The 26,399-nt window shown below is 46.2% G+C and overlaps 1 protein-coding gene and 1 long non-coding RNA gene across 3 annotated transcripts in view; one reads left to right on the forward strand and one right to left on the reverse strand.

Annotated features, from left to right (window-relative positions):
* The window catches only part of LOC134343820 (uncharacterized), a 109,687-nt gene that overhangs the window by 47,763 nt on the left and 35,525 nt on the right, over window positions 1-26,399 (forward strand). The gene's annotated exons all lie outside the window — the stretch shown is intronic.
* Window positions 1-26,399, reverse strand: part of LOC134343819 (lipoxygenase homology domain-containing protein 1-like) — a 345,249-nt gene that overhangs the window by 20,394 nt on the left and 298,456 nt on the right. The window contains exons 38-42 of the mRNA XM_063042573.1: window positions 14,758-14,966; window positions 14,216-14,401; window positions 12,496-12,623; window positions 7,088-7,205; window positions 2,821-2,998 (exon numbers count right to left, since the gene is read on the reverse strand). Coding sequence (XP_062898643.1) covers window positions 2,821-2,998; window positions 7,088-7,205; window positions 12,496-12,623; window positions 14,216-14,401; window positions 14,758-14,966 — 819 coding nt within the window. The remainder of the gene's footprint in view (window positions 1-2,820; window positions 2,999-7,087; window positions 7,206-12,495; window positions 12,624-14,215; window positions 14,402-14,757; window positions 14,967-26,399) is intronic.

The following is a 26,399-nucleotide window of genomic DNA, read 5'->3' on the forward strand; positions in this document are numbered from 1 at the left end:
CTGTGTCCTGTGGTCCCACACTTTTGTAGTATAGGAAATATCCTCTCCACATCTACATTGTCTCGGCCTTTCAACATTTAAAAGGCTTCAATGAGATCCCGCCCCCCCCCCCCCCGCCCCGATCCTTCTAAATTTCAGCAAGTACAGTCCCAGGGCTATCAAACATTCCTCAAATGATAACCCTTTCATTCCGGGAATCATCCTTCCCGGACCCTCTCCAATGCCAACACATCTTTCCTTAGATGAGGAACTCAAAACTGTTCATAATACTAAAGCTGAGGCCTCACCAGTGCCTTATAAAGTCTCAGCATCACATCCCTGCTCTTGTATTCAAGACCTCTTGAAATAAATGCTAGCACTGGATTTCCCTTCCACACCACTGATTCAACCTGCAAGTTAACCTTCAAGACCCTCTCCAAGTCCCTCTGCATCTCAGATATTTGGATTTTCTCCTCATTTAGAACATAGTCTGCACATTTATTTCTACTACCAAAGTGCATGACAATGCAATGTCCAACATTGTATTTCTTTTACCACTCTCTTGCCCATTCTCCTAATCTGTCTAAGTCCTTCTGCATCCTACCTGTTTCCTCAACACTACCTGTCCCTCCACCAATCTGTGTATCATCTGCAAATGTGGCGACAAAGCCATCTATTCCATCATCTAAATCATTATATACAGCATAAAAAGAAGCGGTCCCAACACCGACCCCTGTGGAACATCACTAGTCACTGGCAGTCAACCAGAAAAGGATCCTTTTATTCCCACTCACTGCCTCCTACCAATCAGCCAATGCTCTAACCATGTTAGTAACCTTTCTGTAATACCATGGGCTCTGAACTTGGTAAGCAGCCTCATGTGTGGCACCTTCTCAAAGGCCTTCTGAAAATCCAAACATACAACATCCACTGCATCCCCTTTATCTATCCTACTTGTAATCTCCTCAAAGAATTCCAACAGGTTCGTCAGGCAAGATTTTCCTTTAAAGAAAACATGCTGACTTTGTCCTATCTAGTCTTGTGTCACCAGGTACTCTGTAACCTCATCCTTAACAATTGACTAACATCTTCCCAACCACTGAGGTCAGGCTAACTGGTCTATAATTTACTTTCTGCTGCCTTCCTCCTTTCTAAAAGAGTGGAGTGATATTTGCAATTTTCCAGTCATCTGGCACCATGCCAGAGTGAAATGATTTTTGAAAGATCATTGCCAATGCCTCCACAATCTCTAACGCTACCTCTTTCCCTTGGGTGCAGTTCATCTGGTTCGGGTGATTTATGTACCTTTAGGTCTTTCAGCTTTTTGAGCATCTTCTCTCTTGTAATAGTAACTCCCTCCTAATTGTAATAGTAATATGGGAATGCATGACAGGACGGGACCGGGAACGTGTGACGGGCGGTATGGTATGGGGAATGCGTCATAGGATGGTACAGGTAACGTGCAACGAGACGGGATAGTACGGGGAGCATGCAACGGGACAAGACAGGGAGCGTGTGACATGACAAGACGGGGACCGTGCGACGGGACGGGACGGTATGGGGATCGTGCGACGGGGAACGTGCAACGCGATGTAACGGTATGGGGAGCACGTGACATGATGGGACAGGACGGGGAGTGTGCGATGCAACGTGATGGTATGGGGAACGTGTGACATGACGTAATGGTGTGAGGAATGTGCGACGCCATGTGACGGTACGGGGAACCTGCGATGCAACGTTACAGTATGGGGAATGTGCGATGCGACGGGACACATTGAGAAATGTGTGACAGGGCGGGACGGTACGGGGAACATGCGATGGGACGGAACAGGACGGGGAATGTGCGACGGGACAGTACGGGGAACGTGTGATGGGACGTGACGTTACGGGGAATGTGTGACGTGACAGGACTGGGAACGAGTGACGCAACGGGATGAGACGGGGAGTGTGTGACACGATGGGATGGTACGGGGAATGTGTGACGGGACAGGACAGGGAACGAGTGATGCGATGGGTTGAGATGGGGAGTGTGCAACACGACGGGATGGTATGAGGAAGGTATGACGGGATGGTACAGGGAACATGCGATGGGACGGGACGGAAAGCATGCGATGGGACGTGACGGTACGGGGAATGTGTGACATGACGGGACGGGGAGTGTGCGACACGATGGGATGGTACGGAGAACGTGAGACGGGACGGGATGGGACGGGACGGGGAACGTGTGATGCGATGGGATGGGAAACGTGCAACGGGATGGGACGGTATGGGGAGCGTGCAATGGGACAGGACGGGAAGCGTGCGACCAGACTGGACGGTACGGGGAACGTGTGACGTGACGGGACTGGATGGGAACGTGCGGCGGTAATGTGCGAAGGCACAGGAATATGCGACGGGATGGGATGGGAATGTGTGACACATTCGTGCACCATCATTCCACAGACTGTGAAATCTGGAACCTGGGCTATATTATCATATATATTTTCTGTAATTCTACGTTTTTCTTCTATCATATTTGTGCTATATTCTGAGTGTGACTTGGTACTGTGTTATGCACCTTGGCCTGGAACAATGCTGTTTCATTTGGTTGTATTTACGTGTGGTGGAGTGTCCATTAAACTTGAACTTCAACCTTTCCCTCTGGCTTCCTACAGTTTCTTTTCCCCATTACACACTGGTTAACATTAATGTTGTTTTTGGATGACTTTACACGTCGTTATGGGTGGTAGGGAGCTAAAACTCATCCAACCCACTGACGCCAACCTGAGATATCAATGAGCAATCTGACACACTCTCACCAACCAGACATGTTGCTGAGGTATCTGGCCTGCTCTCACCAACCTGAGATGTCGCTAGTTTTCACACTAATGGTGTAGGCTGTTTTCTCCACCATCGCCTCCTCATCCACTACAGCAGCAAGCTCACAGGTAGTCAACTGCTTGGTGCCGCGTGTCTTCGATAGCCAGTCGTTGTATGTAAAAGTGGTCATCTCATTTGTGCTCTGATTCAGCATGAAGATCTAAAAGGAAAAAATATATATCATGACTTCCCCGGCTGTAGGTTGACTCATTATAGAGCCTAATGGCTGAGGGTAAGAATGACCTCATATCGCACCCTTTGGAGAAGTGCAGTTGGCTTAGTCTATCAGTGCTCCTCTGTTCAGCTAAGGCGGTATGTGTAGGGTGAGAAATATTGTCCCGAATTGCCAGGATTTTCTGTAGGGTCCTTTGTTCTACCACAGACTCCAGTGTGTCCAGTTTGACTCCTAAAACAGAGCCAGCCTTTCTAATCAGCTTATTGAGCCTGTTGGCAGCACCCGTGTTGATGCCATTGCTCCAGCACATCACTGCATAGAAGATTGTACTGGCAACAACAGACTGGTAGAACATGTGAAGGAGAGGCCTGCACACTCCAAAGGACCTCAGTCTCCTCAGGAAGTAGAGGCTACTCTGGCCCTTCTTGTACACAGTCTCTGTGTTGGTGCTCCACTCAAGTCTGTCATCCAGGTGCACCCCCAGGTACTTGTAGGTCCCCATCACATCCACCTCCTTACCGTCAATAGTAGAACCATAAAACCTCAAGACATAGGAGAATTCGGCCACTCAACCTATCGAGTCTGCTCCACCATTCTATCACGGCCTTCTCACCGTATCCTTTGATACCTTGACTGATCAGGAAAGTGTCATCTTCGCCTTAAATATACACATGGACTTGGCCTTCACCGAAGTCTTTGGCAGAGCATTCCACAGATTTACTACTCTCTGGCTAAAACAACTCCTCCATATATCTCCGTACTGAAGGGTCACCCCTCAATTTTGAGGCCGTGCCCTCTAGTTGTGGACACCCTCTCCACAGAGAACATGCTCTCCACATCCACCCTATCTAGTCCTTGCAGCATTCGGTAGGTTTCAATGAGATCCCCCCGCATCCTTCTAAATTCCAGTGAGTACAGGCCCAAAGCTGCCTAAATTTCCTCATATGTTAACCCCTTCATTCCCAGAATCATCCTCATGAACCTCCTCTGGACTCTCTCCATTGATAACACATTCTTTCTGAGATAAGGAGACCAAAACCGTTGACAATGTTCTAAGTGCGGCCTGACTAGTGTCTTACAAAGGCTCAGAGTTATCCCCTTGCTTTTATATTCTATTCCCCTTGAAAGGACGAGGAAGGCAGTAGTGATAGGGGACTCTATAGTTAGGGGGTCAGATAGGCGATTCTGTGGACGCAGGAAAGAAACTCAGATGGTAGTTTGCCTCCCAGGTGTCAGGGTCCGGGATGTTTCTGATCGCGTCCAAGATATCCTGAAGTGGGAGGGAGAACAGCCAGAGGTTGTGGTACATATTGGTACCAACGACATAGGCAGGAAAAGGGAGGAGATCCTGAAAACAGAGTACAGGGAGTTGGGAAAGAAGTTGAGAAGCAGGACCTCAAAGGTAGTAATCTCAGGATTACTGCCTGTGCCACATGACAGTGAGTACAGGAATAGAATGAGGTGGAGGATGAATGCGTGGCTGAGGGATTGGAGCAGGAGGCAAGGATTCAGATTTCTGGATCATTGGGACCTCTTTTGGGGCAGGTGTGACCTGTACAAAAAGGACAGGTTGCACTTGAATCCCAGGTGGACCAATATCCTGGTGGGGAGGTTTGCTAAGGCTATTGGGGAGAGTTTAAATTAGGATTGCTGGGGTTGGGAACTGAACTGAAGAGACGGAGGAAGAGGCATTTGCTCACAAGTAGAGAAAGCTACACTCACAACACGCTGGAGGAACTCAGCAGGTCGGGCAGCTTCCGTGGAAACGATCAGTCAGCGTTTCGGGCCGAAACCCTTCGTCAGGACTGTAGAGGGAAGGGGCAAAGGCCCTATAAAGAAGGTGGGGGGAGGGTGGGAAGGAGAAGGCTGGTAGGTTCCAGATGAAAAACCAGTTTGGGGAAAGATAAAGGGGTGGGGGAAGGGAAGGAGGGAGGTGATAAGCAGGCCCCTATTCCTTCTTCACCTTTCCTCCCTCTGTGATTCTGTGGACGTGAACGGGACACCAAGATAGTATGTTGCCTGGTTGAACGGGACCGTCGGGATCACAGTCTGGTTGAATGGGATCGTTGGGATCCAAGTCTGGTTGAACAGGATCGTCGGGATCACAGTCTGGTTAAACGGGATCGTCGGGATCACAGTCTGGTTGAACGGGATCGTCGGGGCGACAGTCTAGTTGAATGGGACCGTCGGGATCACAGTCTGGTTGAACGGGATCGTCGGGATCACAGTCTGGTTGAACGGGATCGTTGGGATCACAGTCTGGTTGAACGTGACTGTCGGGATCACAGTCTGGTTGAACGTGATCGTTGGGATCAGAGTCTGGTTGAACGGGATCATTGGGATCACAGTCTGGTTGAATGGGATCGTCGGGATCCAAGTCTGCTTGAACGGGATCGTCGGGATCACAGTCTGGTTGAATGGGATCGTTGGGATCCAAGTCTGGTTGAACGAGATCGTCGGGATCACAGTCTGGTTGAATGGGATCGTTGGGATCCAAGTCTGGTTGAACGGGATCGTCGAGGCGACAGTCTGGTTGAACGTGACCGTCGGGATCATAGTCTGGTTAAACGGGATTGTCGGGATCACAGTCTGGTTGAACGGAATCGTCGGGATCACAGTCTGGTTGAACGGGATCGTCGGGAAACGATCAGTCAGCGTTTCGGGCCGGAACCCTTCGTCAGGACTGTAGGGGGAAGGGGCAGAGGCCCTATAAAGAAGGTGGGGGGAGGGTGGGAAGGAGAAGGCTGGTAGGTTCCAGGTGAAAAACCAGTTTGGGGAAAGATAAAGGGGTGGGGGAAGGGAAGGAGGGAGGTGATAAGCAGGCCCCTATTCCTTCTTCACCTTTCCTCCCTCTGTGATTCTGTGGACGTGAACGGGACACCCAGATAGTATGTTGCCAGGTTGAATGGGACCGTCGGGATCACAGTCTGGTTGAACGGGATCGTCGGGGCAACAGTCTGGTTGAACGGGATCGTCGGGATCACAGTCTGGTTGAACGGGACCGTCGGGATCACAGTCTGGTTTAATGGGATTGTCGGGATAACAGTCTGGTTAAACGGGATCACAGTCTGGTTGAACGTGACCGTCGGGATCACAGTCTGGTTGAACGTGATCATTGGGATCAGAGTCTGGTTGAATGGGATCGTCGGGATCACAGTCTGGTTGAACGGGATCGTCGGGGCGACAGTCTGGTTGAACGTGACCGTCGGGATCACAGTCTGGTTGAACGTGATCATTGCGATCAGAGTCTGGTTGAATGGGATCGTCGGGATCACAGTCTGGTTGAACGAGATCGTCCGGGCGACAGTCTGGTTGAACGGGACCGTCAGGATCACAGTCTGGTTGAACGGGATCGTCGGGATCACAGTCTGATTGAACGGGATCGTCGGGAATACAGTCTGGTTGAACGGGATCGTCGGGGCGACAGTCTGGTTGAACGGGATCGTTGGGATCAGAGTCTGGTTGAACGGGATCGTCGGGATCACAGTCTGATTGAACGGGATCGTCGGGAATACAGTCTGGTTGAACGGGATCGTCGGGGCGACAGTCTGGTTGAACGGGATCGTTGGGATCAGAGTCTGGTTGAATGGGATCGTTGGGATCCGAGTCTGGTTGAACGAGATCGTCGGGATCACAGTCTGGTTGAACGGGATCGTCGGGATCAGAGTCTGGTTGAACGGGAACGTCGGGGCGACAGTCTGGTTGAACGGGATCGTCGGGGCGACAGTCTGGTTGAACGGGAACGTTGGGATCACAGTCTGGTTGAATGGGAATGTGTGGATCACAGTCTGGTTAAATTCTGCTCCCATGTCTTATGGTCTTATGGTTTAGTGGGTGGAGATGTGATCAAACTTACTGCTTGGGGAAAGCACTTCCTTTGAGAAAAACTTTATCACACACAGAGAAATTTCTGCGTTTGTTGAAGGGAAATGGAAAAACATAACATTATGCATCCCTTTTCTATTCTATAGACCCGAGGAAATAGATTGCAGCTGTCTTCTTCCTCCCTTATTGTACATCCCTGACCACGGCCTCCTGTTCAGCTCTGGGCTGATGTTGTGGCCTCACAATCACCTGATCCAGGAACCAGTCAGAACGACATCCTTTAGCATCAGTGCGAATCCTTATTTTTCTGAGCGGCCCAATGTCGGCAATCACCATATCGAAAGTGTCCTCCTGACCCCTCTCAAACCTGGAAGGTGAAGGCACAGTGCGGTCAGGGTGAGAACAGGAGCTGTGAGAAGTTATACGGTCGAAACACTGATGTGACAATCCAGACCCAAGGCATCACAATAACTCTACCCAGGTTTCACTCTCACAGAGTTATAGAACTGAATCAGGCCTTTTAGCCCATCCAGTCTATCCAGAACTATTATTCTGCCTTGTCCCACCTGGACACGGCTCTCGATGCCACTCCCAACCATGTACTTATTCTATCTTCTCTAAAATGTTGACATCGAACCCTCATACTCCAATTCCACAGCTTGTTCCACACTTTCACCACCCTCTGAATGAAGAAGACCCCCTCAGGTTTCCTCTAAACTTTCACCTTTCACCGGTAGCCTATGTTCTCTGGTTTTCGTCCCACTAGATATCAGTGGAAGAAACACACATCAAAGTTGCTGGTTAACGCAGCAGGCCAGGCAGCATCTCTAGGAAGAGGCGCAGTCGACGTTTCAGGCTGAGACCCTTTGTCAGGACTAACTGAAGGAAGAGTTAGTAAGAGATTTGAAAGTGGGAGGGGGAGGGGGAGATCCAAAATGATAGGAGAAGACAGGAGGGGGAGGGATAGAGCCGAGAGCTGGACAGGTGATAGGCAAAAGGGGATACGAGAGGATCATGGGACAGGAGGTCTGGGAAGAAGAAAAGGGGGGGGAACCCAGAGGATGGGCAAGGGGTATATTCAGAGGGACAGAGGGAGAAAAAGGAGAGTGAGAGAAAGAATGTGTGTATAAAAATAAATAACGGATGGGGTACGAGGGGGAGGCGGGGCATTAGCGGAAGTTAGAGAAATCAATGTTCATGCCATCAGGTTGGAGGCTACCCAGACGGAATATAAGGTGTTGTTCCTCCAACCTGAGTGTGGCTTCATCTTTACAGTAGAGGAGGCCGTGGATAGACATATCAGAATGGGAATGGGATGTGGAATTAAAATGTGTGGCCACTGGGAGGTCCTGCTTTCTCTGGCGGACAGAGTGTAGGTGTTCAGCAAAGCGGTCTCTCAGTCTGCGTCGGGTCTCACCAATATATAAAAGGCCACATCGGGAGCACCGGACGCAGTATATCACCCCAGCCGACTCACAGGTGAAGTGTTGCCTCACCTGGAAGGACTCTCTGGGGCCCTGAATGGTGGTAAGGGAGGAAGTGTAAGGGCATGTGTAGCACTTGTTCCGCTTACAAGGATAAGTGCCAGGAGGGAGATCAGTGGGGAGGGATGGGGGCGACGAATGGACAAGGGAATCGCGTAGGGAGCAATCCCTGCGGAAAGCAGAGGGGGGGGAGGGAAAGATGTGCTTAGTGGTGGGATCCCGTTAGAGGTGGCGGAAGTTACGGAGAATAATATGTTGGACCCAGAGGTTGGTGGGGTGGTAGGTGAGGACCAGGGGAATCCTATTCCCAGTGGGGTGGCGGGAGGATGGAGTGACAGCAGTGGAAGAAGTCTGTTTGCATTTACTCTATCTATACTCCTCATAACTTTGTATACCTCTATCAAATCTCCCCTCAGTCTTCTACATTCCAAGGTATAAAGCTCTAACCTATTCAGCCTTTCCCAGTAACTCTGGTCCTCAAATCCCAGCAAAAGCCTTGTAAATTTTCTCTGTACTCTTTTAATCTTATTGATAGCTTTCCTGTAGGTTGGTGACCTTAATCATGCCTTTCACAAACAGAAGAAAATCTGCAGATGCTGGAAATCCAAGCCTCACACACAAAATGCTGGAGGATCAGCAGGCCAGGCAGCATCTATGAAAAAGAGACCTGACGAAGCATCTGGGCCTGAAACGTTGACTGTACTTTTTGCCATCGATGCTGCCTGGCCTGCTGAATTCCTCCAACATTTTGTGTGTGTGCACTGCTTGATCATGCCGTTGCTATCCTGGTCAGCAGATCAGTGGTCCTGTTCCCAGATAAGGCAACGGTATCTAGTTTACATCATTCACAAGATCTTTCATCTTCCCAGTGGTGTTGGCAGATCGAGGCAGCACCGTGTGTCAACCAAGGCAAGTGATGACATGTGATGGACACCCTTCAATACCTAAAGATTCGGAGCAGATTGAATGGAAGCTGCCCAATGGCCGTGGAACATTGCTTCCTCACTGCTCATCTTTGTCGTTGGGTGGCATGGTGGCTCCCAGCTCTAGTGACTGGGTTCGAGCCTGACCACTGGGGTTGTCCTTTACTGGCTGGCTGCCGGTGATTAGTCGTGTTCCACAGGGGTCTGTGTTGGGACCATTCTTTTTACATTATATGTCAATGATTTGGATAACGGAACTGGTGGCTTTGTGGCCAAGTTTGCCGACCATACAAAGATAGGAGAAGGGGCAGCTAGTTTTGAGGAAGCAGTGAGGTTATCAAAAGCCTTAAGGCAGCTGAGGAGAACGGGAAAGAAGTGGCAGATGGAATACAGTGTCAGGAAGTTTATTCATTCCCATAGATGATGCCTGACCTGCTGAGTTCCTCCAGCATTTTGTGTGTTTTGCCTTGGATTTCTCATATCTGTAGACTTTCTCATTCTTGGGAAGTGTATGGTCATGCACTTTGGTAGAAGAAATGAAAAGCATAGACTAGTTTCTAATGGAGAGAAAATACAAAAATCTGTGGTGCAAAGGGACTTGGGAGTCCAATTGCAGGATTCGCTAAAGGTTAATTTGCAGGTTCGTTTGGTGGTGAGGAAGGCAAATGCAATATTAGCATTAATTTCAAGAGGACTAGAATATAAAAGCAAGGATGCAATACTAAGGCTTTATAAGGCACTGGTGAGGCCTCACTTGGAGTGTTGTGAGCGGTTTTGGGCCCCTTATTTTAGAAAGGATATTCTGACATTGGAGAGCGTTCAAAAGAGGTTCACTAAAAAGATTCTGGGATTGAAAGACTTATCATATGTGGAGTGTTTGATGGTTTTGGGCCTGTAGTCACTGGAATTCAGAACAAAAGAATGATAGGGACCTCATTGAAACCTATCGAATGGTGAAAAGCCTTGATAGAATGGATGTAGAGAGGATGTTTCCTATGATGGGTAGTCTAAGACTAGTGGACACAGCTTCAGAATAGAGGGACATCCATTTAGAATGGAGATGAGGAGGAATTTCTTTAGTCAGAGAGTGGTAAATCTGTGTAATTCATTACCACAGGTGGCTTTGGAGGCCAAATACATTGGGTATATTGAAGGCAGAGGTTGAGAGATTCTTGACTAGTCAGGGCACGAAGGGGTAAGGGGAGAAGGCAGGAGATTGGGGCTGAGAGTGAAATGGATCAGCCATGATGAAATGGAGGAGCAGACCCAATGGGCCAAATGGCCTAATTCTGTTCCTATATTTTACGGTCTTTTATACACACACACACACACACACACTCTCTCTCTCTCTCGCTATATCTATCAGGTTCTCAAGTCCAGGTAACATCCTCGGTGAGAATCAGAACCAGGTTTAATTTCACTGGAGACTAGGAAATAGAAAATCGGAGCAGGAGTCGGCCATCTGGCCCGTCGAGCCTGCTCCACCGTTCAATAAGATCATGGCTGAGCTGACCATGGACTCATCTCCATCCACCTGCCTTTTCCCCATAAGCTTTAATTCCCCTACTATGCAAAAAAATCTATCCAACCCTGTCTTAAGTATATTTATTGAGGAAGCCTCCATTGCTTCATTGGGCAGAGAATTCCAAAGATTCACCACTCTCTGGGAAAAGCACTTCCTCCTCATCTCTGTCCTAAATCTACTCCCCCGAATCTTGTGGCTGTGTGCCCAGGTATGTCATAGATATGTCGTGAAATTTGTTGTTTTGTGGCAGTAGTACATTGAAATACATTAAAAAATAATTACTATAAATTTCAATGAGAAATATATATATATAATTTAATTAAATATATAGTACAAAAAGTAAGTAAATAAATAAATAACAAGTAAAAAGTAAATAAGTAGTTTGGCATGTCATGAAAAACCTTAGCAAACTTCTCCAGATGTGTGGTGGAGAGGGCGCTGGCTGGCCGCATTACAGAACACCAATGTCTTTGAGCAGAAAATCGATGGATTCAGCCCAGTACATCACAGGCCAAACCCTCCCAACCATTGAGCACATCTACATGAAACATTACTGTAGAATAGCAGCATCCGTCATCAGAGATCCTCACCACCCAGGCCATGCTCTTTTCTCGCTGCTGCCATCGGGTTGAAGGTACAGGTGCCTCAGGACTCACACCACCAAGTTCAAGAACAGTTACTACCCCTCAGTTGTCAGGCTCTTGGACAAAAGGGGACAACTATTGTATTCGATTTCTGGTGCTCCCACAACTGATGGTCTCACTTTAAGGACTCTTCATTTTGCTATTTCATGCTGCGGAGGCCAAGTCTTTTTGTATATTTAGGACAGAGGTTGATAGATTCTTCATCTGTCAGGACATGAAGGGATACGAGGAGAAGGCTGGAGATTGGGGCTGAGAGGAAAATTGGATCAGCCATGATGAAATGGGCCAAATGGCCTAATTCTGCTCCTATAACTTATGGTCGTTATTTGGTGCTATTTATTTATATTTGCATTTGCATAGTTTGTTGGTTATTGATCCTGCTTACAGTTACTGTTGTATAGAGTTGCTAAGTATGCCCACAAGAAAAAGAATGTCAGGGCTATTTGTGCTGACATGTATGTACTCTGATAACTTTTTGAAGTTCGATAAATAGAGCAAAAAAAAAGAGTAGTGTACAGTTCGTGGGTCCATTGTCTGTTCAGAAATCTGATGGTGGAGGGGAAGAAGCTGTTGCTGAAGTGTTGAGTGTGTGTCTTCAGGCTCCTGTACCTCCTCTCTGACGGCAGGAATGAGAAGAGGGCATGTCCTGGGTGATGGATGCAACCTTTTACAGGCTTCGTCTTTTGAAGATGTTCTCGATGGTATGGATGTTCGTGCCCATGATGGACATAAACATAAGAGATTCTGCAGATGCTGGAAATCCAGAGCATACAACAACATGCTGGAGGAGCTCAGGAGGTCAGGCAGCTTCTATGGAGGGGAGTAAACAGCTGATGTTTCAGGACAAGACCCTTGAGAAAAGGCAGAAATTATTTTGTTGCTAACAGACCCCGAAGGCTGGTGTTCACTAGGATTCTCATTCTTCTCAGCTGATGATTGTGGCCACAGTAAATTGGCAATTACAACATGCAATATGATGAGTGTTGGAGTGTTGGTAATCCAACGACAGCAACATGGACCGTAAAGTGAGGGGGAACCACGGGCTGATGTGAAGCACTAGACTCTGAAAGTTTGAACTCACCTGTCACCATTCTTATCGAGGAGCATCTCCTCCGTCGTCCCATTGGCCCCAAAGACTGACATGTAAATGTTGGCATCAGTTCCCGCACTAGGAGTGTCACCAGTGACAACGGTTACTTCATAAGGCACCTGGTCAACAATTACATTCACATTAAACTCTGTGTAGCATAATGAAGGATTCCACCCACCCTGTGCATAGACTGCTCGTCCCACTCCCATCGGGGTGGGGGAGAGGCTACGTAGTATCCTCACCACAACCAACCACCAGGCTCAAAACCAATTACTTCTCCCAAGCAGTAAGACTGATCAACACCTCCACCACTACTTTATTATTTCCTGTTAGTTACCTTATGTGCAGCCGAGTGTCACTTTATGGACATACAATCATTCTATTAAATTTATATTTATTGTGTTTTTTTTATTATTGTGTTCTTTATCTTATTGTGTTTTTTGGTGCTGTATTAGATCAGAGTAACGATTATTTTGTTGCAAACACGAAGAAATCTGCAGATGCTGGAATTTCAGGCAACACACATAAAAGTTGCTGGTGAACGCAGCAGGCCAGGCAGCATCTTTAGGAAGAGGTACAGTCGACGTTTCAGGCCAAGACCCTTCGTCAGGACTAACTGAAAGAAGAGATAGTAGAGAGAGTTACTATCTCTTCTTTCAGTTAGTCCTGACGAAGGGTCTTGGCCTGAAGTGTCGACTGTACCTCTTCCTAACAATTATTTTGTTCTCCTTTGGAGAAATGACATTAAACAACCTTCAATCTTGAATCTTGACAAATACCAAATAGAACCAGTGAATTCTGCCATTATCAATCGTTTCTCTTCTGTATGCTCTATCTGCATTATTCCTATTTGGAGTCCATATCAGAAAGTCACAGAGCATTACAGCACAGAAACAGGCCCTTTGGCCCATCTAGTCCATGCCAAACTATTAATCTGCCTAGCCTCATTGAACTGCACCGGACCATCGCACTCTCATCCATGTTCACTTCCAAACTTCTCTCAAATGTTGAGAGCAAAGCTGTGTCCACCACTTCCACTGGCAGCATATTCCACACTCGCACCACCCTCTGAGTGAAAAATTCCCTCTCAGATTCCCCTGAATTATTTCCTCTAGATATTTCACCTTTTATCATAAACCTATGACCTCTCGTTCTTTAATCTCACCCAACCTCAGTGGAAAATGCCAACCTACATTTACCCTATCTATACCCTCATAATTTTGTATACCTCTGTCCAATCTCCCCTCATTCTCACAAACAAGAAAATCTGCAGATGTTGGAAATCCGAGCCACACACACAAAATGCTGGAGGAACTCAGCAGGCCAGGCAGCATCCATGGATAAAGCACAGTCAAGGTTTCAGGCCGAGACCCTTCAGCAGACCCTCATTCTCCAACGCTCCAGGGAATAAAGTCCTATTTACTTAACCTTTCCCTATGACTCTGGTGCTCAAATACTGGCAACATTTTTGTAAATTTTCTCTGCACTCTTTCAATCTTATTGATACCTTTCCCGTAGGTAGGTGACCAAAACTGCACACAATACTCCAAACTAGGCCTCACCAGTGTCTTATACAAGTTCAACATAACAACCCATCTTCTGTACTCAGCCCATTGATTTCTGAAGCCCAATGCGCCTTCATAGTCTATTTGAAAGAGGCTGAGCGTGTAAATCTGAGACTAGTCCTGAGAAGATACCCAACAACCCTTACCTTCTGGCCAATTTGGATAGTTTCTGCATCAAGAATGCTGAAGATCCTTGCTGTCAGCCCGTCGCCCCGGTCTCTGGCCAGCCAGCACTTGCACTGAAAGATGTACATGATGCCTTTGGTGGGCACAGTGATCTCCATTTCATCCACGAGCCAGCAGCTCTCAGGAGTCGCGCCATCGTGACCCAGCTGTTTGGACAGACAGAGAGAGGGCATGATAAAAGTGTGGCTGAGGGATTGGAGCAGGGGCAGAGATTCAGATCTTTGGATCACTGGGACTTCTTTTGGGGCAGGTGTGACCTGTACAAAAAGGAGGGGTTGCACTTGACGGGGACCGGGGGACCAGTACCCTGGCAGGGAGGTCACGTTTAATGAAACATCAGCTGATATTACTGTACAGGTGAACATTGTTCAGCTGTTATTCCTGTACGGGTGAACATTGTTCAGCTTGTATTCCTGTACAGGTGAACAATGTTCAGCTGTTGTTACTGTACAGGTGAACATTGATCACTTCCCACAGGGTGGCAATCGCTGACAAAGCTCACCTCGATTTTCTTGATGTCTCCAACATCCAACCCCATCATTTGGAACTTTTCCACTGATCCGGGCTGAAATCCATTCTTGCCTTCAGGAAGTTGCAGCCACATCCGAGCAGTGTGGACCTTCTGCGGCCCCATGATGATGAGGTAAGCTCTGCTGGTGGTACCCGCGTCCCGTTCCAGGCCAGTGGTGATGGAGATTTGATAGGGGATGGCTGTGGACGCAAACGGCAAAAGGATGTGTCACCGTGCGTTTTGACCACCAGCTATAACCTCTCATCAACAAGACTCAAGATTGTTTAATGTCATTTCCAGTACACAAGTGTGAGGGAGAACAAAATAATTCTTACTCCGGATCTGATGCAGCACCAAAAAGTAACACAATAAGATAAAAACACGATAATAATTAAAAAACACAATAAATATAAATATCAAACGACAAAATCTGCAGAAGCTGAAAATCCAAGCAAAGCACACCAAATGCTGGAGGAACTCAGCAGGCCAGGTAGCTTCGATGGAAAAGAGTACAGTTGACATTTCGGGCCGAGACCTTTCGGCAGGACGGATGACACCAGTGACCCTGCAGTGATGTTTTACAGACAGCTCACAAAATTATGAGGTACTCTAGTAGACGTGTTTTTTCCGAACCGCGATTGGTGCTGTCTGCCGCATGTAATTTCCTTTTAAGGATGTACTTTTGAGCCCACTAAATGATCTGACACTTTGGCGATCTCTTGGGGGACTCGGCAAACCAGGCCCCGAGAGAGCAGGTACAGCTGGGGTGGCCGTCGCTGGAGGTGTGCACCGCGAAGATTCCTGATGGCAGAACACAATCCATGGTCGGTTCCATTATCCACAGCCAATTAAAGCTCGCAGCAAGATTAGAGTTGTTGAGGCTGAGAACAGAAAATGAACAGTAATTCAGCCCTGGCTGCCCGGGGTTGACCCTGCTCCCTCTGTTCTCACTAGTACTGGCAGGCAGGATGCAGGAGGTGCGGGAGACCTGTGTCTCACACTGCCGGGTTTGGGGGCAGTTGGTGCCCTGCAGTCGTTGGACTCCTGGGCTGGCTTCGCTCGCCTCAGAGAGCTGATCTGGCTCCGTGGCCGTGAACTCCCTTGCAGCATCTCCGCTCTTCATACTCCGTGCGGTTTCGTTACTGTTGTTACCATTTCGCAATTTGATCGAGGTGTCAAGGTCAAGGGTGAACGACAAACCAGGGTTCACCGCACTGCCCCGCGAGGTCAAGGGTGAACGACAAACCAGGGTTCACCGCACTGCCCCGCGAGGTCAAGGGTGAATGACAAACCGGGGTTCACCGCACTGCTCTGCGAGGTTTACACTCTGCAACGCCGAGCTGGCTCCAGAATCAGGTTTATTATCACCGGCATGTGATGTGAAATTTGTTAACTTAGCAGCAGCAGTTCAATGCAACAAATAATCAAGCAGAGAGAGAAAAAAGTAACAAATAAAATAAAACATAATAATAAATAAACAAGTAAATCAATTACATATATTAGAAACATAGAAACATAGAAAATAGGTGCAGGAGTAGGCCATTCGGCCCTTCGAGCCTGCACTGCCATTCAGTATGATCATGGCTGATCATCCAACTCAGAACCCCGCCCCAGCCTTCCCTCCATACCCCCTGATCCCCGTAGCCACAAGGGCCATATCTAACTCCCTCTTAAATATAGCCAATGAACTGGCCTCAACTGTTTCCTGTGGCAGAGAATTCCACAGATTCACGACTCTCTGTGTGAAGAAGTTTTTCCTAATCTCGGTCCTAAAAGGCTCCCCTAACATCGGGAACAATCTTCCTGCATCTAGCCTGTCCAATCCCTTTAGGATTTTATACGTTTCAATCAGATCCCCCCTCAATCTTCTAAATTCCAACGAGTACAAGCCCAGTTCATCCAGTCTTTCTTCATATGAAAGTCCTGCCATCCCAGGAATCAATCTGGTGAACCTTCTTTGTACTCCCTCTATGGCAAGGATGTCTTTCCTCAGATTAGGGGACCAAAACTGCACACAATACTCCAGGTGTGGTCTCACCAAGGCCTTGTACAACTGCAGTAGTACCTCCCTGCTCCTGTACTCGAATCCTCTCGCTATAAATGCCAGCATACCATTCGCCTTTTTCACCGCCTGCTGTACCTGCATGCCCACTTTCAATGACTGGAGTATAAAGACACCCAGGTCTCGTTGCACCTCCCCTTTTCCTAATCGGCCACCATTCAGATAATAATCTGTTTTCCTATTTTTGCCACCAAAGTGGATAACTTCACATTTATCCACATTAAATTGCATCTGCCATGAATTTGCCCACTCACCCAACCTATCCAAGTCACTATTGAATAGATTAAAAAAACATGCAAAAACAGAAATTATATATTAAAAAAAAGTGAGGTGGTGTCCAAAGATTTAACGCCTATTTAGGAATCAGGTGGCAGAGGGGAAGAAGCTGTTCCTGAATCACTGAGTCATAGTCATAGTCATAGTCATACTTTATTAATCCCGGGGGAAATTGGTTTTCGTTACAGTTGCACCATAAATAATTAAATAGTAATAAAACCATAAATAGTTAAATAGTAATATGTAAATTATGCCAGTAAATTATGACACAAGTCCAGGACCAGCCTATTGGCTCAGGGTGTCTGACCCTCCAAGGGAGGAGTTGTAAAGTTTGATGGCCACGGCAGGAATGACTTCCTATGACGCTCAGCATCTCGGTGGAATGAGTCTCTGGCTGAATGTACTCCTGTGCCCACCCAGTACATTATGTAATGGATGGGAGACATTGACCAAGATGGCATGCAACTTGAGTGTGTGCCTTCAGGCTTCTGTATCTCCTACCTGATGGTAACAGTGAGAAAAGGGCATGCCCTGGGTGCTGGAGGTCCTTAATAATGAACGCTGCCTTTCTGAGACACCGCTCCCTGAAGAAGTCCTGGGTACTTTGTAGTCTACTCCCCAAGATGGAGCTGACTAGATTTACAACCTTCTGCAGCTTCTTTCGGTCCTGTGCAGTAGCCCCTCCATAGCAGACAGTGATGCAGCCTGTCAGAATGCTCTCCACAGTACAACTATAGAAGTTTTTGAGTGTATTTCTTGACATGCCAAATCTCTTCAAACTCTTAATAAAGTATAGCCACTGTCTTGCCTTCTTTATAACTGCATCGATATGTTGGGACCAGGTTAGATCCTCAGAGATATTGACACCCAGGAATTTGAAACTGCTCACTCTCTCCACTTCTGATCCCTCTATGAGGATTGGTATGTGTTCCTTCGTCTTACCCTTCCTGAAGTCCACAATCAGCTCTTTCGTCTTACTGACGTTGAGTGCCAGGTTGTTACTGCGGCACCATTCCACTAGTTGGCATATCTCACTCCTGTACGCCCTCTCGTCACCACCTGAGATTCTACCAACAGTGGTTGTATCGTCAGTAAATTTATAGATGGTATTTGAGCTATGCCTAGCCACACAGTCATGTGTATTTGGAGAGTAGAGCAGTGGGCTAAACACACACCCCTGAGGTGCGCCAGTGTTGATCGTCAGCGAGGAGGAGATGTTATCACCAATCCGCACAGATTGTGGTCTTCCGGTTAGGAAGTCGAGGATCCAATTGCAGAGGGAGGTAGAGAGGCCCAGGTTCTGCAACTTCTCAATCAGGATTGTGGGAATGATGGTATTAAATACTGAGCTATAGTCGATGAACAGCATCCTGTTTGTGTTGTCCAGGTGGTCTAAACCCGTGTGGAGAGCCATTGAGATTGCATCTGCTGTTGACCTACTGTGACGATAGGCAAATTGCAATGGGTCCAGGTCGTTGCTGAGGCAGGAGTTCAGTCTAGTCATGACCAGCCTCTCAAGCATTTCATCACTGTCCATGTGAGCCTACCGGACGATAGTCATTAAAGCAGCCCACATTATTCTCTTTAGGCACTGGTATAATTGTTGCCTTTTTGAAGCAAGTGGGAGCTTCCGTCCGTAGAAGTGACAGGTTGAAAATGTCCTTGAATACTCTCGCTCGCTGGTTGGCACAGGTTTTCAGAACCTTACCAGGTACTCCAACCTTCTGAATTGCGAGGGTTCACTCTCTTTAAAGACAGCCTAACATCGGCCTCTGATTCAGAGATCACAGGGTCATCAGGTGCAGCAGGGATCTTCACAGCTGTACTTGTGTTCTCCTTTTCAAAGTGTGCATCTGGTAGTTCATCTATTACTTATTCCTATTTATTTATATTTGATTTGGACAGTTTGTTGTCTTCTGCACTTTGGTTGGTCTTTCATTGATCCTTTTATAGTTACTATGCTATGGATTTATTCAGTATGCCCACAAGAACATGAATCTCGGGTGAAAATACCATTTCTCTGAACTTTGAAGTGAATCTGCAGCTGTGAACTGCAGCCATTGACGTTGGCTCGGTGGCTGTGGACTCTACAGTTCATGATCTGTGTGTTACTTGTTTACTTTGTTATCGTTTCCACGATTTGTTCAGTTTTTTTTGCACATTGGGCGCTTGCAAGTCTTTGTTTTAATGGGGTCTATTATGTGGCTGCCTGTAAGAAGATGAATCTCGAGGTTGCATTGTAAGTGTACACTGAACTTTGAACTAGCTTATAGATATTGATTGATTGTATGCCCATAAAATGGTACTAGATACAGGAGTGTCTGTACCTAAGGTGACTCTGACAGGAAATGATAAGGTAGTGGTGGTCGGCTCAGTGGGTGGAGGGGTGGGTCAGCCTCACTGATTGGGGATAGCAGCCATCTTTGAGTCTGGTGGTCCTGGTGTGGATGCTATGTAGCCTCCTTCCTAATGGGAGTGGGACAAACGGCCTATGAGCAGGGCTCATGTGCAAAATTATATCACAGATCTCATCGTGGTCTTCCTAGTGACTGTTCTCCGGGAATAACTATGAAGAAATTCTCTGAGCAACCTTTCTGAATCACATAGTGAGTTACTGACCATTGAGAAGTTAGTCAGTTGATTGAGGTATAATGAAAAGCTTGCCATGCACACCGCTGCTAAGATCAATTCATGACATGGCTCTTTACGATAGAATAGGGTTGTGGCTAGCACAACGCTTGACAGCACCGATCATCACCAACCACTCTTCTATTCCCACCACTGTCTGCAAGGTGTTTGTCCATAAGACCACAGGATATAGGAGCAGAAGTAGGCCATTCAGCCCATCGAGTCTGCTCTACTATTCAATCATGGGCTGATCCAATTCTTCCAGTCATCCCCACACCCCTGTCTTCTCTCCATACCCTTTGATGCCCTGGCTAATCGATAACCTATCTATCTCTGCCTGAAATGCACCCAATGACTTGGCCTCCACAGCCACTTGTGGCAACAAATTCCACAGATTTACCACCCTCTGACTAAAGTAATTTCTCCGCATCTCTGTTCTAAATGGACGTCCTTCAATTCTGAAGTCATGCCTTCTTGCCCTAGAATCCCCTTCCATGGAAATAACTTTGCCATATCTAATCTGTTCAGGCCTACTAACATTTGGAATGTTTCTATGAGATCCCCCCTCATTCTCCTGAACTCCAGGGAATACAGCCCAAGAGCTGCCAGACGTTCCTCATACTGTAACTTGGAATCATTCTTGTGAATCTTCTCTGAACCGTCTCCAACCTCAGTATTATCCTTTTTAAAGTAAGGAGCCAAAACTGTACACAATACTCCAAGTGTGGTCTCATGAGTGCCTTATAGAGCCTAAATATCACATCCCTGCTCTTATACTCTATACCGCTAGAAATGAATGCTTCTTCACCACCGACTCAACCTGGAGGTTAATCTTTAGGGTATCCTGCACAAGGACTCCCAAGTCCCTTTGCATCTCTGCATTTTGAATTCTCTCCCCATCTAAATAATATTCTCCCTGTTTATTTCTTTCACCAAAGTGCATGACCATACACTTTCCAACATTGTATTTCATTTGCCCATTCCCCTAAACTATCTAAGTCTCCCTGCAGGCTCTCTGTTTCCTCAACACTACCTGCTCCTCCACTATCTTTATATCATCGGCAAATTTAGACACAAATCCATTAATCCCGTAGTCCAAATCATTGACATACATCATAAAAAGCAGTGGTCCCAACACCGACCCCTGTGGAACTCCACTGGTAACTGACAGCCAGCCAATATAGGATCCCATTATTCCCACTTTCTGTTTTCTGCCGATCAGCCAATGCCCCACCCGTGCTAGTAACTCCCCTGTAATTCCATGGGCTCTTATCAGGTTAACAGGTCTATAGTTTCCTTTCTGTTGCCTCCCACCCTTCTTAAGTAGCAGAATAACATTTGCAATTTTCCTGTCATCCGGTACAATGGCAGAATCTATCGATTCTTGAAAGATCATTGTTAATGCCTCCACAATCTCTCCAGCTACTTCCTTCAGAACCCGAGGGTGCATTCCATCAGATCCAGGAGATTTATCCACCCTCAGACCATTAAGCTTCCTGAGCACCTTCTCAGTCGTAATTTCCTCTGCACTTACTTCACTTCCCTGACACTCTTGAATGTCCGGTATACCACAGGCGTCTTCTACTGTGAGGACTGATGCAAAATACGCATTCAGTTCCTCTGCCATCTCTGCATCTCCCATTACAATATCTCCAGTGTCATTTTCTATTGGTCCTATATCTACCTTCAATTCTCTTTCAGCCCTTATATACTGAAAAAAGCTTTTAGTCTCTCCTTTGATATTAGTTGCCAGCTTCCTTTCATAATTCATCTTTTCCTTCCTAATGACCTTCTTAGTTTCCTTTTGCAAATTTTTTAAAACTTCCCAATCCTTTCTCTTGCCGCTAGCTTTGTGTTGCTTGTATGCTCTCTTTTTTGCTTTTACTGTGGCTCTGACTTCACTTGTCAGCCACGGTAGTGTCCTTCTTCCCTTTGAAAATTTCTTCTTATTTGGAATATATCCATCTTGCACTTCCCTCATTTTTCACAGAAACTCCAGCCATTGCTGCCCTGCTGTCCTTCCTGCTAGTGTCCCTTTCCAGTGAACTTTGGCCAGTTCCCCTCTCATGCTATTTCCTTTATTCTGAAATATCGACACATTGAATTTTAATTTCTCATTTTCAAATTTCAAAGTGAACAATCATATTGTGATCACTGTTCCTTAAGGGTTCCTTAACCTTGAGCACTCTTATCACTTCTGGATCATTGCACAGCACCCAATCCAGCACAGCCAATCCCCTAGTGTGCTCAACAACAAGCTGTCCACCTCCAACTATTACCATCACTGTCCATTTCCACCAGTCAGACTGTTTTCCCGTACATCTCCTACCATCTCCATTTCTGTTCATCAGTCTAAGTGTTTTCCTGTATATCTCCTGCCATCTCCATCCCAGTCCATTAGTACCAGTGACAGTGTTTTCCCATCCATCTCCATCCTTATCCTCACATAGATGTTTAAAAGAGCTGTTCGGGAGGGTTTAAACTAATTTGGCAGGGGGATGGGAAACGGAGTGATAGGGCTGAGGAAAGGGAAAACAGAAATAAATCAAAGATAGTGTGCAACAGAGATGATAGAAAGGACAGGCAGGAAATGAGACATAATCACAGCCAGTGGGTTGATTTACAACAGAAAGCAACAAATACTGGACTGAAAGTGTTATATTTGAATGCATGCAGCATAAGAATTAAAATCGACGAACTTGAAATTCAGCTACAGACTGGCAAGTATGACGTTGTGGCCATCTCTGAAACTTGGCTAAAGGATGGCTGCCATTGGGAGCTGAATGTCCAAGGATATAACATCCTGCCTTCTCCCTGTATCCCTTCGTGCTCTGACCAGTCAAGAACCTATCAACCTCTGCCTTAAATATACATAAAGACTTTGCCTCCACAGCTGCCTGTGGCAAAGGATTCCACAGATTCACCACTCATTGCTAAAGAAATTCCTCCTCATCTCTATTCTAAAAGGATGCCCCTCTATTCTGAGGTTGTGTCCTCTGGGCTTAGGATCTCCCACCAGAGAAACCATCCTTGCTACATCCACTCTATCGAGGCCTTTCACCATTCAATAGGTTTCAATGAGGTCACCCCTCACTCTTCTGAATTCTACTGAATACAAGTCCACAACCATCAAACGCTCTTCATATGACAAGCCATTCAATCCTGGTATAATTTTCCTGAACTTCTTTGAACCCGCTGCAGTTTCAGTACATCCTTTCTAAGATAAGGGGCTCAAAACTGCTCACAATACTCCAAGTGAGGCCTCACCAGTACTTTATAAAGTTTCAAAATTACATTCTTGCTTTTATATTCTAGTCCTCTTGAAATGAGTGCAAACATTGCATTTGCCTTCCTCACCAAAGTCTCAACCTACAAATTAAGCTTTAGGGAATCCTGCACAAGCACTCCCAAGTCCGTTTGTACCTCAGTTTTTTGTATTTTCTCTCCGTTTAGAAAATAGTCAACCTTTTCATTTCTTTTGCCAAGGTGCATGACCACACACTTCCTGATACTATATTTCATCTGCCATTTCTTTGCCTACTCTCCTTATCCATCAAAATCCTTATGTAGCCTCACCACTTCCTCAAAACTTCTTGCCCCTCCACCTATTTTCATATCGTCTGCAAACTTTGCAACAAAGCCATCAATTCCATCATCCAAATCATTGAGATATAATGTAAAAAAACTGGTCTCAACACATACTCCTGTGGAACACCACTGGTCACCAGCAGTCAGTCAGAAAAGACTCCCTTTATTCCCACTCTTTTCCACCTGCCAACCAACCACTGCTTTATTCATGCTAGAATATTTCCTGTAATACCATGGGCTCATAGCTTGTTAAGCAGCCTCTTGTGTGGTACCTTGTCAAAGGATTTCTGAAAATCCAAGTACACAACATCAACTAATTCTCCTTTGTCTATCCTGCTTGTTATTTCTTCAAAGATTTGTCAGGCAAGATCTTTCCTTGAGGAAACCATGCTGACTATGGCCTATTCTATCATGTGCATTCAAGTATCCTGAGATCTCATCCTTAATAATCAGCTCCAACACCTTCCCAACTGCTGAGGTCAGATTTACTGGCCTATAGTTTCCTTTCATCTGCCGCTCTCCCTTCTTGAAGAGTGGAGTGACATTTGTAATCTTCCAGTCTTCCAGAACCATTCCAGAATCTAGCAGTTCTTGAAATACCATTATTAATGCCACTACAATCTCTTCAGCCACCTCTTTCAGAATACTGTACACCATCCAGTCCAGGTGACTTATCCACCTTCAGACCTTTCAGTTTCCCAAGAAACTTCTCTTTAGTAATGTAACTTCACACTCTTCATGACCCCTGACACCTGGAACTTCCACCGTACTGCTAGTGTCTTCCACAGTGAGGACTGATGCAAAGTACTTGTTGAGTTCATCCGTCATTTCTTTGTCCCCGAATTACGACCTCTCCAGCATCAGTTTCCAGTAGCCTGATATCCACTCATGTCTGCCTTTTACACTTTATGTATCTGAAGAAGCTTTTGGTATCCTTTTTAATATTATTGGATAGCGTACTTTCATTTCCATCTTTACCTTCTTAATAACTTTTTTAGTTGCTTTCTGTTGATTTTAAAAGCTTCCCAATCCTCGAACTTCCCACTAATTTTGCTCTATTATATGCGCTCTCTCTTGATTTTATGTTGGCTTTGACTTCTTTCGTTAATCACAGTTGTGTCATCTTTCCTTTAAAATACTTCTTCCTCTTTGGGATGTATCTGTTCTGTGCCTTCTGGTATGTTTTCAGAAATTCCAGCCATTGCTGCTCTGCCATCATCCCTGCCAGTGTTCTTTCCCGATCACTTCTGGCCATCTGCTCTCTCATGCCTTTGTAATTCCCTTTACTCCACCGTAATACTGAAATATCTGACTTTAGCTTCTCCTTCTCAAATTTCAGGGTGAATTCGATCACATTATGATCACTGGCTCCTAAAGGTTCCTTTCCCTTAAGCTCTCTAATCAATTCTGGTTCATTGCACAACATCAAATCCAGAATAGCTGATCCCCCAGTGGGCTCAACCACAAGCTGCTCCATCTCATAGGCACTCTGGAAATTCCTCCTCCTGGAATCTAGCAGCAACCTGATTTTCCCAACCTACCTACATATTGAAATCCCCCGTGACTATTGTAACATTGCCCTTTTGGCATGCATTTTCTACATCCCATTGTAATTTGTAGACCACATCCTTACTATTGTTTGGGGGTCTGTATACAACTCCCATCAGGTTTTTTTTTACCCTTGCAGTTCCTTAGCTCTATTGACAATGATTCCACACCTTCCAACCGTACGTCAGCTCTTTCTAATGATTTGATTTCATTTTTTCCCAACAGAGCAATGCCACTCCCTCTGTCTTCCTGCCTGTCCTTTCGATACGTGTATCCTTGGATAGAACACAGAAAACCTACATCACAATACAGGTCCTTCGGCCCACAAAGTTGTGCCAAACATGTCCCTACCTTAGAAATTACGAGGCTTACCCATAGCCCTCTATTTTACTAAGCTCCATGTACCTATCTAAAAGTCTCTTAAAAGACCCTATCGTATCCACCTCCACCACCGTTGTCAGCAGTCCAGTCCACGCACTCACCACTCTCTGAGTAAAAAACTTACCTCTGACATCTCCTCTGAACCTGCTCCCCAGCACCTTAAACCTGTGCCCTCTTGTGGCAGCCGTTTCAGCCCTGGGAAAAAGCCTCTGACTATCCACACGATCAATGCCTCTCATCATCTTATACACCTCTAAGTTGTTGGAATCGGAGTACTCGGAGACACATAACAAGATAGGGCAAAGCCGGCATGGTTTCCTGAAAGGAAAATCCAGCCTGACTAACCTAGTGCAATTTTTTTTGAGGAAATTACAAGCAGGGTAGACAAAGGTGAGGCAGTAGATGTGGTGTGCTTGGATTTTCAGAAGGCCTATAACAAGGTGCCACACATGAGGCTGCTTAGCAAGATAAGAGCCCATGGAATTACAGGTTTCCCCCGCCATCCGAAGGTAAAGCGTTCTTATGAAACAGTTTGTAAGCCGGAATGTCGTAAAGCGAAGAAGCAATTACCATTTATTTATATGGGAAAAATTTGTGAGTGTTCGCAGACCCAGAAATAACCTATCAAATCATGCCAAAAAAACATAAAACCTAAAATAACAGTAACACGTAGTAAAAGCAGGAATGATATGATGAATACACAGCCTATATAAAGTAGAAATACTTTTCCACAATCATTGCCGCACTGTTCTCTGTAGCGAAAATCTCACACAAGCGCTCTCGGCAAAAACACGGCGCAAGTGCTCTCCAGTAACCTTTAAGCTATGAAGCTGCCAAATCATACCAAATAACACGTAAAAATACACAGCCGATATAAAGTAGAAATAATGTATGTACAGTGTAGTATCACTTACGGGAATCCGGAAGACATCGAGCACACTGATGATGTGTGTTAGGCTGAGTCGTCGGAGGTTGGGATGGTGCAGTGACCCCCACCCTCCGGGCCACCGACCGATATCAATCCGCGAAGAATGCAGCAGTACAGTGGTAGCCGGGACGCACCTAGCACATCTTTAAGAGAAAAGCCGAAATAAACATGCTAATTAATTAGGTAAACAATAGGAGTTCTGCAGATGCTGGAAATTCAAGC

Source organism: Mobula hypostoma, chromosome 3 (assembly GCF_963921235.1).
Source record: "Mobula hypostoma chromosome 3, sMobHyp1.1, whole genome shotgun sequence".
Lineage (NCBI taxonomy): Eukaryota > Metazoa > Chordata > Chondrichthyes > Myliobatiformes > Myliobatidae > Mobula > Mobula hypostoma.